The 13,361-nt window shown below is 37.4% G+C and overlaps 1 protein-coding gene and 1 pseudogene across 1 annotated transcript; one reads left to right on the top strand and one right to left on the bottom strand.

The window, feature by feature from the left end:
• LOC140948356 (beta-galactosidase pseudogene) overlaps window positions 1-1,479 on the bottom strand; it is a 2,926-nt pseudogene extending 1,447 nt beyond the window's left edge.
• Window positions 1,480-1,885: 406 nt separating this feature from the next.
• Window positions 1,886-12,270, top strand: LOC140949289 (calnexin-like). The gene is made up of 19 exons (XM_073398524.1): window positions 1,886-2,186; window positions 2,268-2,389; window positions 3,393-3,451; window positions 4,098-4,162; window positions 4,658-4,734; window positions 5,088-5,169; window positions 5,843-5,911; window positions 6,089-6,445; window positions 7,161-7,272; window positions 7,796-7,908; window positions 8,470-8,544; window positions 8,934-9,037; window positions 9,146-9,191; window positions 9,353-9,475; window positions 10,054-10,122; window positions 10,384-10,434; window positions 10,593-10,622; window positions 11,032-11,096; window positions 11,571-12,270. Exons 1-19 carry the CDS (start codon window positions 2,058-2,060, stop codon window positions 11,605-11,607), a joined length of 1,785 nt encoding a protein of 594 aa, XP_073254625.1. The 5' UTR covers window positions 1,886-2,057; the 3' UTR covers window positions 11,608-12,270.
• Window positions 12,271-13,361: the final 1,091 nt, after the last annotated feature.

Raw genomic sequence — 13,361 nt, 5'->3', positions numbered from 1 at the left:
ATAAATCTGCCAGTTCATAAGGACTTTACCATTTAAGGTAATATTTCCCAGGATTCCTTTAGGCTCCGCCAGACCACCATTGCATCTACCCATATTCTCAACTAGAACATCAAGCTGTAAAAAGATCCCAATGTTCAGAACAACAGCTTGATCTCCAGGATGACGGAACAATACCGCTTTGCGAATTTTTCCTACAAAAATAATGGCCCGGTCACGTGCTAAACTACTGATATTTAAGACAATAGTTGACTGAGCAAACTCTACAGGAATTTCTGTTTGGTAAAGAATGAATCCATAGCTTTGTCCAAGGTTTTCCATGGTCAAAGGAAATGTTGAATTCACGGGGCCATGAGGAGCAGAAAGCTTTGGCACAGCATCAAGGAAGGTTGAAATTTGGGTCATTTGAACTTTACCGTATGCAAACTTTGTGGTGTTTGGTGGGATGGGAATCTCAGGTATTTTCTCGTACTTGGAAATTATCTCTCGCAAAATGTGAAACTTTGTGGTTGTATCACCAGCTTCTGTCAAAGGAGCATCATAATCATAGCTTGTAATACTCGGCAATAAACCTTTTACTTGATCGTACCCTGCACCATTCATGAAACCAAAGTTTGTACCTCCCATGTACATGTAAAAGTTGACAGATGCATTCATTGATAACATCTTGTCAAAAGTCTTAGCAACAATTTCTGCAGGCCTTGTTTGATGAGGTACACTCCACACATCTAGCCACCCTGGGTAAAATTCAGTGTTTACAAGTGGCCCCCTGGGGGAGTATTTTCTCATAACTGAAAATGCTTTTTCTGGGTCGGTTTTAGAACCAAAATCTATTGTGGCATATAGAGAGGGGATAGAGCCACACTTTAAAAGGGACTCGCTGTCACCATCTACAGTAAACAGAATTACGTCATTACCAAGGTGTTCACGGAAAACCTGTTCGAGAAACTGTAGATATGCGTGATCACAGGCAAAATAATATCCATATTCATTTTCAACTTGGACAGATATGATGGGTCCTCCATTCGAGTAAAGCAATGGCTTGAGTTTTGGTAAAAGTGCGCTCATCCAGGACTCAACATAGAACAGGTATTCCTTATTGTCCGTCGATCTTAAAATGATCGACGAATTTTTCTTTAACAACCAAGGGGGATACCCGCCAAACTCCCATTCTGCACAAATATAAGGACCAGCTCGGATGATGACCAGAAGCCCGAGGTTGTTCGCCATTTCAATAAAACTCACAAGATCTGCATCACCCTCAAAGTTGAACTGGCCATGAACTGGTTCGTGAATATTCCAAGCGATGTAAGTCTGGACCGCGTTCAAACCGCCTGCTTTCATTTTCAACAGTCTGTCTTTCCAATAGAAACGGGGCACCCTAAAGTAATGGAAGCATCCAGAAATGTAACGAAAAGGTTTGCCATCTTTGAGAAAACAGTTGTTCTCGTAATCTATAACGAAAGATCGTGCCTCGGAGTACTGTGACGTGCACAGGAAGGTTATTAAAACAAGGAGCAGGGTAATAATGACAGCCATTTTGGTTCTCGCAAAGAATGCATGGTTCGCATCTGTCACGCAATTGCAGGTCCCCGCATCAGTAACGTGTGCGCACAAGGCTCTCAGATAGCAGGGACGTCGCGAAAATACAGGGTACTGAATCTGTAGCAATCAACAGGGGCGTATCCAGAAAAAATAAAGAAAGGTAAACACTTGCCAGGTAAATAGATGTTATATATTTTACTGACAACTCTTTAAAGATATTGCAAACTTTGAAAAAGAAACAAAAGTAAAATTGGTTTGCCTGTGTTGTGCCGGTGTGCCAGATAATACAAATCCCATGATTGGCTAATAGACCAGAGCGGGTCCAGTCTTTCACGGAGCACAAGCCATGTGTCGTTCCTTTTGACCATTCAATTTCATCCACGCGTCCAATTTTGAATTTCTCTCTGTCCTTATTTTAGCGGCTTGGCTCCTCAACGGTTTTACTCCGAACCTAAAATTCTATAAACCTTCGACTAGGCCTCGAAATATTAATCGTAGCAAAACTGTTTTTCATTATGAGGCCTAAATTGTTGGTGTGTGTAGGAGTTGTAGCACTTCTTTGTACTTTGTCATCAGCTGAAGACGTCAATGAACCTGACGAAGATGATGTTGAAATAGATAGTGAAAATGAGCCAGAAGATAAGGTAAGAAATGGGAAGTATTACTTTTGATTGCTTCAAATTTGCCGGTATCGCTGACTTTGTTCTATTTTTACCGTTTTACAGGGCAAAGAGAAAAAGAAAGCGGCCGAAACTGAAGCGTATCAACCCCCAGAAATCGCTTTAGAGCATGAAGATTCTGTTTTTCTTGCGGAACCATTTGCAAAGCGGCAGGAATTCGAAAGCAGGTATTAAAAGCTAAACTTCACATTCTTTATCGGCTTATGTTCATTTAGTTTTGCAGTGTGCGTGTTTTTTAGTTTGCACAGTGACAAGCCTTTTTCTGGTACGCGGTGCACATGTGTGTAAATAGGCTCTGGTTTTGACAGAACACTCCTGCAGGTTGAAGCATATTTTGCAAGCGTTGAAAATACATATTTTGTCTCTTTTACTAACTATAACCCTATGTTGCCTTTTAATTCCTACAGCATAAATGAATTTATTTTTAGCAAAGATTCTCAACAACTCTGTGATGTTGCATGTGGAAGTTTGAAAGAAGTTCATGTTTTCTTTACTATGTCCCACCCTAAATAACATCATCTTTCTTCCTCTAAATTTCCACCTATTTTGTTGTGTTGAGTAATTTGGAATTATGTCAAAAAGTTTGTCCTTCTGAAGGACTAAGATTTAAGGGTAAAATACCCTTTTAAAGTGCAACAGGTGTAGATGCTAGCTATGTAGATCCTCAGGGATCTGTTAGACATTGTTTTTGCATATGTTCAGGCAAATAGTTCATGTAGTTCAGCAATAATTTAGATGACAAAAGAGTGTTGTAGTGTTTTTTTACGTACTAAACAGTAGTCTTCATCACATGTGGCCTAAGAAGCTTGTCATGCAATCTCTCTAAGTCCATCAAGCAATAATATTACTCGCTATGACTGCTCTGCACAGCATTAGAGAATGCATATAATAAAGCAGGTTTTTTCCTTTTAAGAGAAGTCACCAATGGAGGCAGTTTTGCTGTAAAAATGGTCCACTATCCATTGACCTTCTCTCACAAGCCTAGATGTTAGAATGGCCATTTTGTGATAACAAAAATACTGCTTGGGAGGTTTTCCTGATGGCTATAAAACTCTGTTTGCTGGTTTTAAGACTTCCAAGTAAATGTCCTTGCTGTTGTACAATTAATGTTAAACACACTGTTTATAGCTTTGTGACTTAACATATGTTCATTTTGTTTAATATTTTCAGATGGCAGAAATCTGAGGCTAAAAAGGATGGAGTGGATGCTGAAATTTCCAAATATGATGGTAAGTCGCTGTTAGATTGAAATATCTGTCACTGTAAGTTATTCCATCTTTTGAATCATATGTTTTGAGTGACAGCAACAAAAAAATTCTTTTAATAGTAGTTTGTTACCAAGGAAGCAGGAGCAAAAAAAACTCCTTCTCCAGATAGTGACTTTTTGGTAATCAATCCACTATAACAATTTTTGTACTGAATCACTATCATTTTTACTCTCCAGATTATTTTTGCTATCCCTCCTTTGTAAAAAAAAAAAAAATGATAAAACCTTGTAGTGCCAATTTCCACCCTGGCAACTGGTGGCTTAGCAACATGAAAGCAGATGTAACCTCATACTCCTACAACCTGCTGTTTTTGTCCTGTTTTCCCTTGTATTTTATTGCTCACCATAGAGCCTCCAGGACCCTGAGGGTTGTGGGTTCGACTCTTACCTGGAGTTCAGAATTTTTTCTGACATTTCTGGTGTTCGAATTCTCCTTCTTCCAAATTCTCATGCAACAAACCTGAAACAATGATTTCATTAGGCTTTGGCAAATCCTAATATCACTATCACTCAGGTAAAAACAAAATTGATCTTACTATGGTTGCGGTATTAACTTGTACTTTTGTATCTTTATTCAAACCTTAAAATTGTTTTTATTCCTCTGTCAGGTGAATGGTCGTTTGAGGAGCCATCAACTAAGTTATTCACTGGAGACATTGGACTGGTTCTCAAGGTAGTTACAAGTTATTTATTTATTTATTTTGCTGATTTGCAGCTGACATCACAGCAGCCATGCTGGTGGACAAGAACAAAAGCATTTCTCTCTATTGGGATGTAAACTTTTTTTTTTCATTCAAATGAAGCAGAATTTTTTTTATTATTCTCTCACCAACATGGCAGCCTAGTTGCCACATGGCTGCAAACTAAGATTAAGGCTGTACCCTGTAAGGTTTCAAGTTGTGGGGTATGTGAAGTTAGTAGACAGGGAATTGAATGGCTAGGAAATTCTTTTGGTTGCATGAAAGTAGCTATGAAAGTAGCCTGGGGTCTTGCTCATAATAGAAAGAGGAAATCCAACCACCAGCAACATCCTTCCAATATTTTTGTGCTTGGCGACCATTTTGTGAATGTTGGTAAGAAAAAGGCGAGTTGAGCTTGGAGTGCTGATAATGATGTGACATGGAATGCAATAATGAAAAGGGAATTTTGTTCTTTGTCTTCTTTTTAGTCCAAGGCAAGACACCATGCAATTTCATCATTGCTGAAGAAACCATTTGAGTTTAAGGACAAGCCACTTGTGGTACAGTAAGTGCAAGATAATAATTTATTATTATTAAATTATAATAATTATTTGCATGATATTAATGTTAGGGATTGTTAAATGCATTGTAATATTATTTTGTCTTGGGAAGGCTATTTGTGTATTTCTAACTGGAGTTTGGCAGGGCTGTCACTAAGATTTCAAGTTGGATTGATAAGGCGGGAAATAGCTAGGGGATCAGGCTCATAGTCACTAGGAGAAATCGGCGGCCCCTGTAGCAACAGCCCACGTCGGGAGGGAGTCCTCTAATGTAAGACAAATCAACCCCTTTCTTTATTCTTTGATGTGTGCCTTTGGTGTTCAAATATTGAAGAAGTCAATAAATATATTTTTTAAGATATGAAGTGAAATTTCAGCAAGCAATGGAATGTGGTGGTGCCTATGTCAAGCTCCTTTCAAAACATGATGCACTTCAGTTGGTAAGTGTTTTTAATTTACAACGATGAATATTGTTATAAGTAGGTATGATATGATCATCTGGGTGTGTGTAGTCATGAATAGGACTGTTGGTGATAATTAATTTAAATTTTGTGACATCATTTGGTAAATCCATTGTCAGATACAGAAGAACTGTAGGTCAGTTTATTAAACCAAGTCTAATTTAGACCACGGTTTAAGAAATCTTTGGACCTCCAGATCTCTTCTTTAATGGGTCAATTGATGAAGATAAATGCTTTTCTAGTCTACACTATAATAATTTATGCTTTTATGAAACTGTTCATGACAAATCATGAAATGGTGTTTAGATAAAAGCGTCAGGCAAACTGAAAATGACTTAGAACATGGTCTTGTTAAACACTGGTTAAACTCTGTTTAAATAATCGACCCTTTCAGTTTAGAGTTTTTTTTTTTAGAACATAGAAGCAACTAAAATTTATGGCATAATAATTGAAATTGTTGGAAGGTTTGAAATTCAAAAGTAGGAAGCTGATATTCATATTTGACTTCTGGTTCATTCACTCTTTCTCAACTTCTTCGAGTTCTCATATAACTTTCTGTGGTTGGCCAAATTGCCAACTTGCGGTACATATTTTTGACATTTTATGATATTCTTCTAGAATGAAAAAATTCTGTCTTGTCTCATTAATTCAGAAACTCTTCCATGACAAAAGCCCGTACACCATTATGTTTGGACCAGACAAGTGTGGTGAAGATAAAAAGGTGAGTATTAAAACAACCAGCTAATGATAGATGGTCTTTTTTTTCAATTGCTTAAACCCCCATATAAAATAACTTGAGTTAACATTATCAGTGTCTCTTAAATCATTTTGGGCGGTTGATTCCTTTCATACAATAATGAATTCTGCCTAATAAAAAATTTAATAAATTTTCTTTCAGCTTCACTTCATTTTTAGGCATAAGAATCCAAAGACTGGTGAATATGAGGAGAAACATGCAAAGAAACCAACTGGGAATTTCCAGAGTGTTTTTGATGGCAAGAAGACTCATCTCTTCACCTTGGTAGTAAGACCAGACAACACCTTTGAAGTGTTTGTGGACCAAGCAAGTGTTAGCTCTGGAAGTTTGTTGGAAGATTTCACTCCACCAGTCAACCCTCCTAAGGAGATTGATGATCCTGATGACAAAAAGCCAGAGGATTGGGATGAACGAGAGAAGATTCCTGATCCTGATGCGGAAAAGCCGGATGATTGGGATGAAGATGCACCTGCAAAAATACCTGATCCTGATGCAAAGGTTAAGCTCAGTGTCTCATCTGCATTTAGCTCTGAGAATAGTTCCTTTCTTGGCTTGTTGTACTTTGGAAGAAAAGTAATATGCAAATGAATTTATGTAAAAGAGTAGACGTTCAGATATTTTTTAAAGGCTGGTTTTTTGAGAAAACGTGGTGATGAGGCATATAAGGACAATATGATTTGATCCTGTGGCATATATCAAGTCCAGTGACCTCACTCATCTTGGGTCTCGCAGAGTTCAGTCGTTGTAGAACTCCTTTTTCGGACCACTAATTTGTAAGGTCAAAGTTTAATTCCCATGGGGCACAAAGATTTGTTTCCTTGTTGTTTGTTTTGTTTGTCTTCACTCTTGCTGAGAAAGACTTGAACTTCTACTGGAGGGGTTGTTCATACAGCTGTGTGGACGTGTGTGTGTCGCCCGTCATGTTGTTTCCTTAAACAAGGAACTTTACTCCACCTTGTCTCTCTTTACTCTGGTATATAAATGGGCACTGGCGACACACTGCTGGGGGGTTACCCTGTGATGGACTAGGATCCCATACCGGGGGCAAGAAGCAATACTCCTTGCTTCATGCCAAGGAAACTGGGATAAGCTCTGGCTGTTTGGGCCTTTGGCTTGTGTGCGCCTTTACCTTTCGTTTTTACCTTGTTCATACAGCTGTACATGGGTGTCAAACTTCCTGATAAGAAATGATATAATTTTTTTACAACTGTAGAAACCAGATGACTGGTTAGATGATGAGCCTGAGTTTGTACCTGATCCTAATGGGGTGAAACCAGATGACTGGGATGAGGAGGAGGATGGAGAATGGGAAGCACCTCAAATTGGTGAGTCTTTGATGTACATGTTACTGACATGTATATATTGGGCCTCAGGCACAGTGCTGTCTGAAAGCAGGGTGTTCGTTAGGCATCAGAGGTCAGAGAATTCTCTTGCAAATGTTCAGTAGCCTATGACTGTTTTTTATTCAGACAAAGAGATTTTTCAAAAATTAATATTCTCCTACAACGTTACATCTTACTCCTGCTACAAGAATTCTTAATCAAAACCCTGCCGATAGACCTGGAACATTATCCATTTGGACTTGCTTGATCCTCAAAGTTTTGGGCTAGTAAACTAAGGCACCAAATATCATCTCACAAGATTAATTCATCACTACCCATGAAGTAGGTCAACGTAATTAATTACCTGATCACAAGATGAACGCAAATGCATCTCCTTATTTTGACAATTTCTCCCCACCTTTGTTAGGGAATGAAGCTTTTAGAATCCCAACTAGTTTGAGGGTAGAACAGGCAGCAATTTACAACTGTGTAACTTTTGAGACTTTTCTATCTCCTTTTCATACAGCAAATCCAAAATGCGAGAAGGCTGGTTGTGGTGAATGGAAACCTCCTGTCATAGACAATCCTGCTTACAAGGGAAAATGGTCAGCTCCTCTTATTGACAATCCAAATTACAAGGTACAGTGTAGTGTATTATGGACAAGCTCTATCAGAAAAAAATACACCTATTTAGAGAAATGATTTTCCTTAAACATTTTGTTTGAACTGTTGGTTAGACTGGACTGAAATTGTACCCTTTGACAGTTTCTTTTTCATTGACTTTCTCTTAGCCAGGAACTGGTATTTATTTTGAATGTTACTAAATCACATGAATGACCATGCAGTAAAAACACTTTTACACTTCCCTTCCCTGTCGTATGCACTTCATTTTGTAATGTTAGGGAGTTTAAGCAACCGTGATGACTACAATAGTGAAAACATCGCTAAAAAAATGAATTTGCATCCTTATAAACTCTATCATGTCTATTTGGACCTGATCAATTTGTCAAAAGTAGGCGATTTTTCCTGGAATTGAATACTTAATGATTTTATTCAGCTTTAAAAAGAGAAAGGAAAATTTGTAGTCTAATGTTTAGGAGATTTCATGTTATAGTTGTGCAGTGGACATCAAATTAGTTTACTAAAAAGCATGATGCATGTGCAGAGCCATTGTGTTTAAAATTAATGAATATATTACAGGGTATCTGGAAGCCCAGGAAGATTGCCAACCCCGATCATTTTGAGGACAAAGAACCTTTCAAGATGACAAGTATTGTAAGTGAAAACAACTTTAATTAAAAGTTATTTTTCTTGACCTTAACCTTGACTTGATCCACAACAGTAGTCTGCTGTTTCCAAGTATTGATACTTATTCCCGCATAATATAGTGCACTTAACTCATGCTGCCGTTCCCTGCCACATCATGTGTTGATTGCACACTTTACAGAAGAAATACAAACAAGGAAATGGCTGATAGCCATTGCTATAAGAAGAATGTATTTGTATGTATTTGTTAGAGGTAAAGAGCACTACTCACGGCATGCTGTTATTGTTCTCTCATTCTGCAAGGAACTGTTGTAGTAGGTGTACAATCTTTTTGTCTTGTAAAACATTGATGTCATAGTCATACATATTCATTCTTCATGTGTGTTGTTTGCCTGTAGGCTGCTGTTGGCCTGGAACTCTGGTCCATGACTCCTGATATCTTGTTCGATAATTTTATTATCGCGAATGACAAGTATGTAGCTGACAAGTTTGCTGCAGACAGGTATGATTAAAAAAAAATATAATAATCTTATTACTGTGAACTACTACAATTTTGATGCTGTTAAAAAATTTGTTACTGCTGGCTAAAGTTGTTGACTCTCCTTTTCAGCTGGGTGAAGAAAAACATCAAGGAAACTTATGGTGGAGATGAAGAGGTCAGCAACAATTTTTTACTTTAAAAATCTTTTTGTAGTTATGTATTTGAATTTCTGTCCTTCTGTGTGTTTTGCAAAAGGCCAAAAAATGTTTTAGCTAGGGAAATTCAAGTTCTTAGAGTAGTTTGTATTTAACAATGTTGTTTTTTGTGCTATTTTAGGGTGGAATAGTCAGTAACCTGATGGAAGCTACCAATGAGAGACCTTGGCTTTGGGTCCTGTTTATCATTGTTATCATTTTACCATTTGTTTTAATTGCTGCCTGCTGTTTCCCTGGAAGTAAGGTACATGCCTGGGTGAATGAAACTTGTAATGTTTTAGTGTACAGCTGTTTTGTAACTATTAAATGTGCACTGACAAGTTATTATGCCACTCAGTACTAATATTACAGTTGACTCCCGATAACTCAAACTTTTTTTGATTTCCCTTGAAGGTTCGAGTTATCAGGATTCGACTGTATATGTATATCTGTTCTACTGTCCTAAGTATTATATCTATACTGTATTTATTTTTCTTTGTCATAATATACAATATCAGTCTTCCCAGATGTTCACCTCTCCTATTTAGTATTATTTCATTTTCTGTAGTTAATAACTTGTAATTTATGTTAAGTGGAGAAAAATAAAATACAAAATACAAATACAAACTATAGAGGAACAAGTCAGTATAGCCTGAGAAAACAGCCAACACTTTGCGATGCCACCTCTGTCTTCCCCTTTGAAATGATGTCTCAGGAGCGAGTGCAGAAATGCCATACTAATAACATGTCACTACCCAGCGGCGTCACGAAATGTGGGCTCTTTTCTCAGGCTAGTCAGTAAAGTCATTTGTGTTTTGAACCAATCATTTAAATTGTTTGTAGAGCGATGCTGCTGCCAAGAAGAAGAAAACTGATGAACCAACAGAAGATGTTGCTCCAGAAGACAATGAGGTATTATTGTCAAATACATTTTACAATAAATTATTAAAAAGAACAGGTTCAAAAATTTGTCTTAATCTAACATTGGTCAATCTGTAATTTTTTAAGTGTAAAGGTTTCTATCTTCTGCTAATAGTCCCTTGTGCAGGCATTATTTAGGTTTCATTGCAGTGAATCACTTTGGTTGTTATGTCTAGATGTAGTGCTACCATACAAAATAGCCACCATAATTTAAACAAATGATGATGAAGTTCAATGGAACTTTCATTGTAGAATGAATCAGAGAAAAAGGAAGATGAAACACCAGCAGAAGGAGGTGAAGAGGCGAGTGCAATAGTACTGAAGAAATTTTAAAAAAATGTCACTTAAATAAAGTTCATTCATTCATTCACTTGCATGTAAGATGAGATTGGCTAAGCTGTGATCACTGTGTTCGTGAGGGCATTATTGTCTTGTTAACTCGGGATGACTTTTTTTTGTAGGCTGAAGAAAAAAATGAGGAAGAAGAAAAGGTGAGAGAAATAAAAGCTTTGGAAGTTCTTACTTAAAAAATGGTAAAATTGCATTTTTGTGAAGTGCTTTTGGTTGTTGGCCATCCAAGGATTTCCAAAAAGTTGTCTTAGTGAAAGGTGGTACCATGTCATTCTTGATGTACTTACTCAGTAAGCAGAAAAGGTGGGTCTTGTAAGAGCTTCCAAGATGTCAAGGGATTACCGTTTATCTGAATACTGTTATCAAGTTTAAAAAGTACCATCCCTTGAAAGAAGCTTGAGGAAATGTCTGCTTAACCCTAAAGAAGCAAGGCATATTGCCATGTCACTCAAGTAAGGCATGTAATATTGTTTGTATTGGGTTTGTTACTTCTTTGAGAAGTCATGGTTAAAGCTGCAGTAAGATGCAGATTTAACATTTGTTTTGTAGGAGGCCGAGGGAAATGAAAATGATACAGTGGGTAAAGACGAGGTTGATGAAGAGGACGGTGCTAAGTAAGCAATTTTGCTGGATGTTGTTTCTTATTTTTGATCTGAAAGTTGATTTTTTTGATAATAAGTTCACCTTGCTTTATTTTGCAACAACTGCTGTCAGAAAGCTCTTGGAAACCTCTTAATTTCATTACATTCTTTCTGACATGAAGCTCTATTGTTTCAGGACTTGGCCTGTTGTTTCTGTAGTTTGGATATCGTTAACCCCTAATCCTGTTAGCTCTTCTAGGAACCTTCAGGCGCCCTGTTAAGCTCAAGTTTCTTGTGAAGCTGCAAACTTTGACAAAATTCCTTGAATGTTCAATGCATTTTGTGACCAGTTGAAGCACTTCAAGTACTGCTTGATTTGTACCATTACAAAACCTTGCTTCTCATGCCATTAGCTATTACCATTCCCAAAATGTGTAATGATTTGGGCAGGAATTCAGAAGTAATAACTATTAACTTGTTAATTTCACAATTCTGTTTCCTTCGCAGGAGGACAACTAGAAGAAGGACGCGCAAAGACAACTGATTATTATGATTTGCTACAGCTCACAAGGACATTGTTTTTAACTCATCATGACAGAGCCCTTATTTGATCAGTTCTCTTTGTCTTTCTGATTCTTCTTGCTGTGCTTCATCTTATTAGTTTCTTTATGACTGGCAAGTAAGAGTTCTGAATGAATATTAGTCTAGGGGTGCTGGTTAATGTCTGCACAATTAAATTAACATGAAACACTGCTGAGATGGTGACATTTTATTTTGGTGCATTAAACAGTGTGGTTTTTTTTGTGAGCTGGAAAAATATAGAATAAAGAGTTCAAGGAACAAAGTGTCATACCACAAGGTTTGGTCACATTCACTCTCAAAGTTGAATAAACTTGATGCAGAAACAAAAAACCATGATCATAAATACTGGAGAAAAGGAGGCTAACTCTTCCTTCAGAGCCACTTGGTATTTCTAGATATTTATGTAATCATCAAGCAAAACAACTTTTCCAAGTCTAGTGGTTTTTATTATTATTACTAATTCTTTGTTGCATTTAGGTTGAATTATTGTCAGCAAATCAGTATTAATTTTTCTTTTATTTTAGGTCAGGTCGCTTTTACATTTAATTAATTTAATAGTGTTGTTCAAAGTTTTCACAATTTGTAGCACTGCATTGATTCCATTTTAATAAAATTTTCATCTCCACTTCTTGCCTCTTACTGTTACGTTTAGTCTCACAATGTACTAAAAACTCAGCAAACAGCCCTTGTACCCTTTTGCCTGGACAAATTCCACCCCCAAACGAGCACCATAGATAGCTTAACTCAGGTTATGAAATCATGGTATAGAAGTCAGTTTACAATATGTCAAGATAACTTGTAAAATCCGGATTGGTGCTTTTGCATTTAAAGACACTTTGCCCAGAAGACAGTAACCCAGCAACATTCTGGACATCATTAATTGGAACTCTGGTAGCATCCTGACAAATATATTAACTTAATCAAACCATTAATAGCCTCTGCCACAGATAGAACTAAACTTCTGGCGCCAATTGTTCAAAAGGTGGATAGCGCTACCCACTATATAAATCTCTATCCAGTGGAGAGCATAACAATTATTGTTTTCCCTAATACTTATCCACTGGATAGTGATTTATCCGATGGATAGCGCTATCCAGCTTTTGAACAACTGGGGCCTGGTTAAGCCAGTTGGTGAAACCGCTCCAAAATTCTTTTTCTTGGCCTCCATTTGTGTACCGGGATTTGGATACATGCCATGATTGGCCTGTTAAAAAAGCCATGGTCAGCTTGTCAATTAGGTTGAAAGGAAATTTAAAACACCTTTGTGTTAATTTGTTGAGTCTGTTGGAGGCCCAGAACAAGAAACGTGGCACTGCTCCACAGGTGTTACTAAACCAGGGTTGGATTACATCTGCGACACAGGCTAACTATTAACCCTTTCACTGCCAAATTTAGCCGAAAGCAAATTTTGCCCAAATTTCATTTTGTGAAATTTGGAAAAACAAACAGCACCATGCGTAAGTACAGGCAGGGAGGTTTCATTTGAATGGTCACATCATAGGATTTTGTGTGCAAAAGTTTGAGTCACCTTACAAAACTCTATCAAGCACTCTGGCAGTGAAAGGGTTAAAACTAATGTTTTATCAGGGAGACAGGACTGAAACTATCTTGAGCGTAATCATTCTTGTCTTGAGTCCCTGTTATTTCTTTTGGTCACTAAAATAAAATAATGGGGTGTCACTCCTTCTTTAGCTAAAAAGCTGTGCGGCCCTTGTG

Source organism: Porites lutea, chromosome 9 (assembly GCF_958299795.1).
Source record: "Porites lutea chromosome 9, jaPorLute2.1, whole genome shotgun sequence".
NCBI lineage: Eukaryota > Metazoa > Cnidaria > Anthozoa > Scleractinia > Poritidae > Porites > Porites lutea.
This window is presented reverse-complemented; position numbering and strand designations above follow the sequence as displayed.

Excerpts from the sequence above, each read along its gene's own strand:
- LOC140949289 (XM_073398524.1), top strand. The coding sequence starts at position 2,058 with ATGAGGCCTAAATTGTTGGTGTGTGTAGGAGTTGTAGCACTTCTTTGT. Across the intron at positions 4,163-4,657 it reads ACATTGGACTGGTTCTCAAG|TCCAAGGCAAGACACCATGC; the intron begins GTAGTTACAAGT and ends TCTTCTTTTTAG. Across the intron at positions 8,545-8,933 it reads CTTTCAAGATGACAAGTATT|GCTGCTGTTGGCCTGGAACT; the intron begins GTAAGTGAAAAC and ends GTTTGCCTGTAG.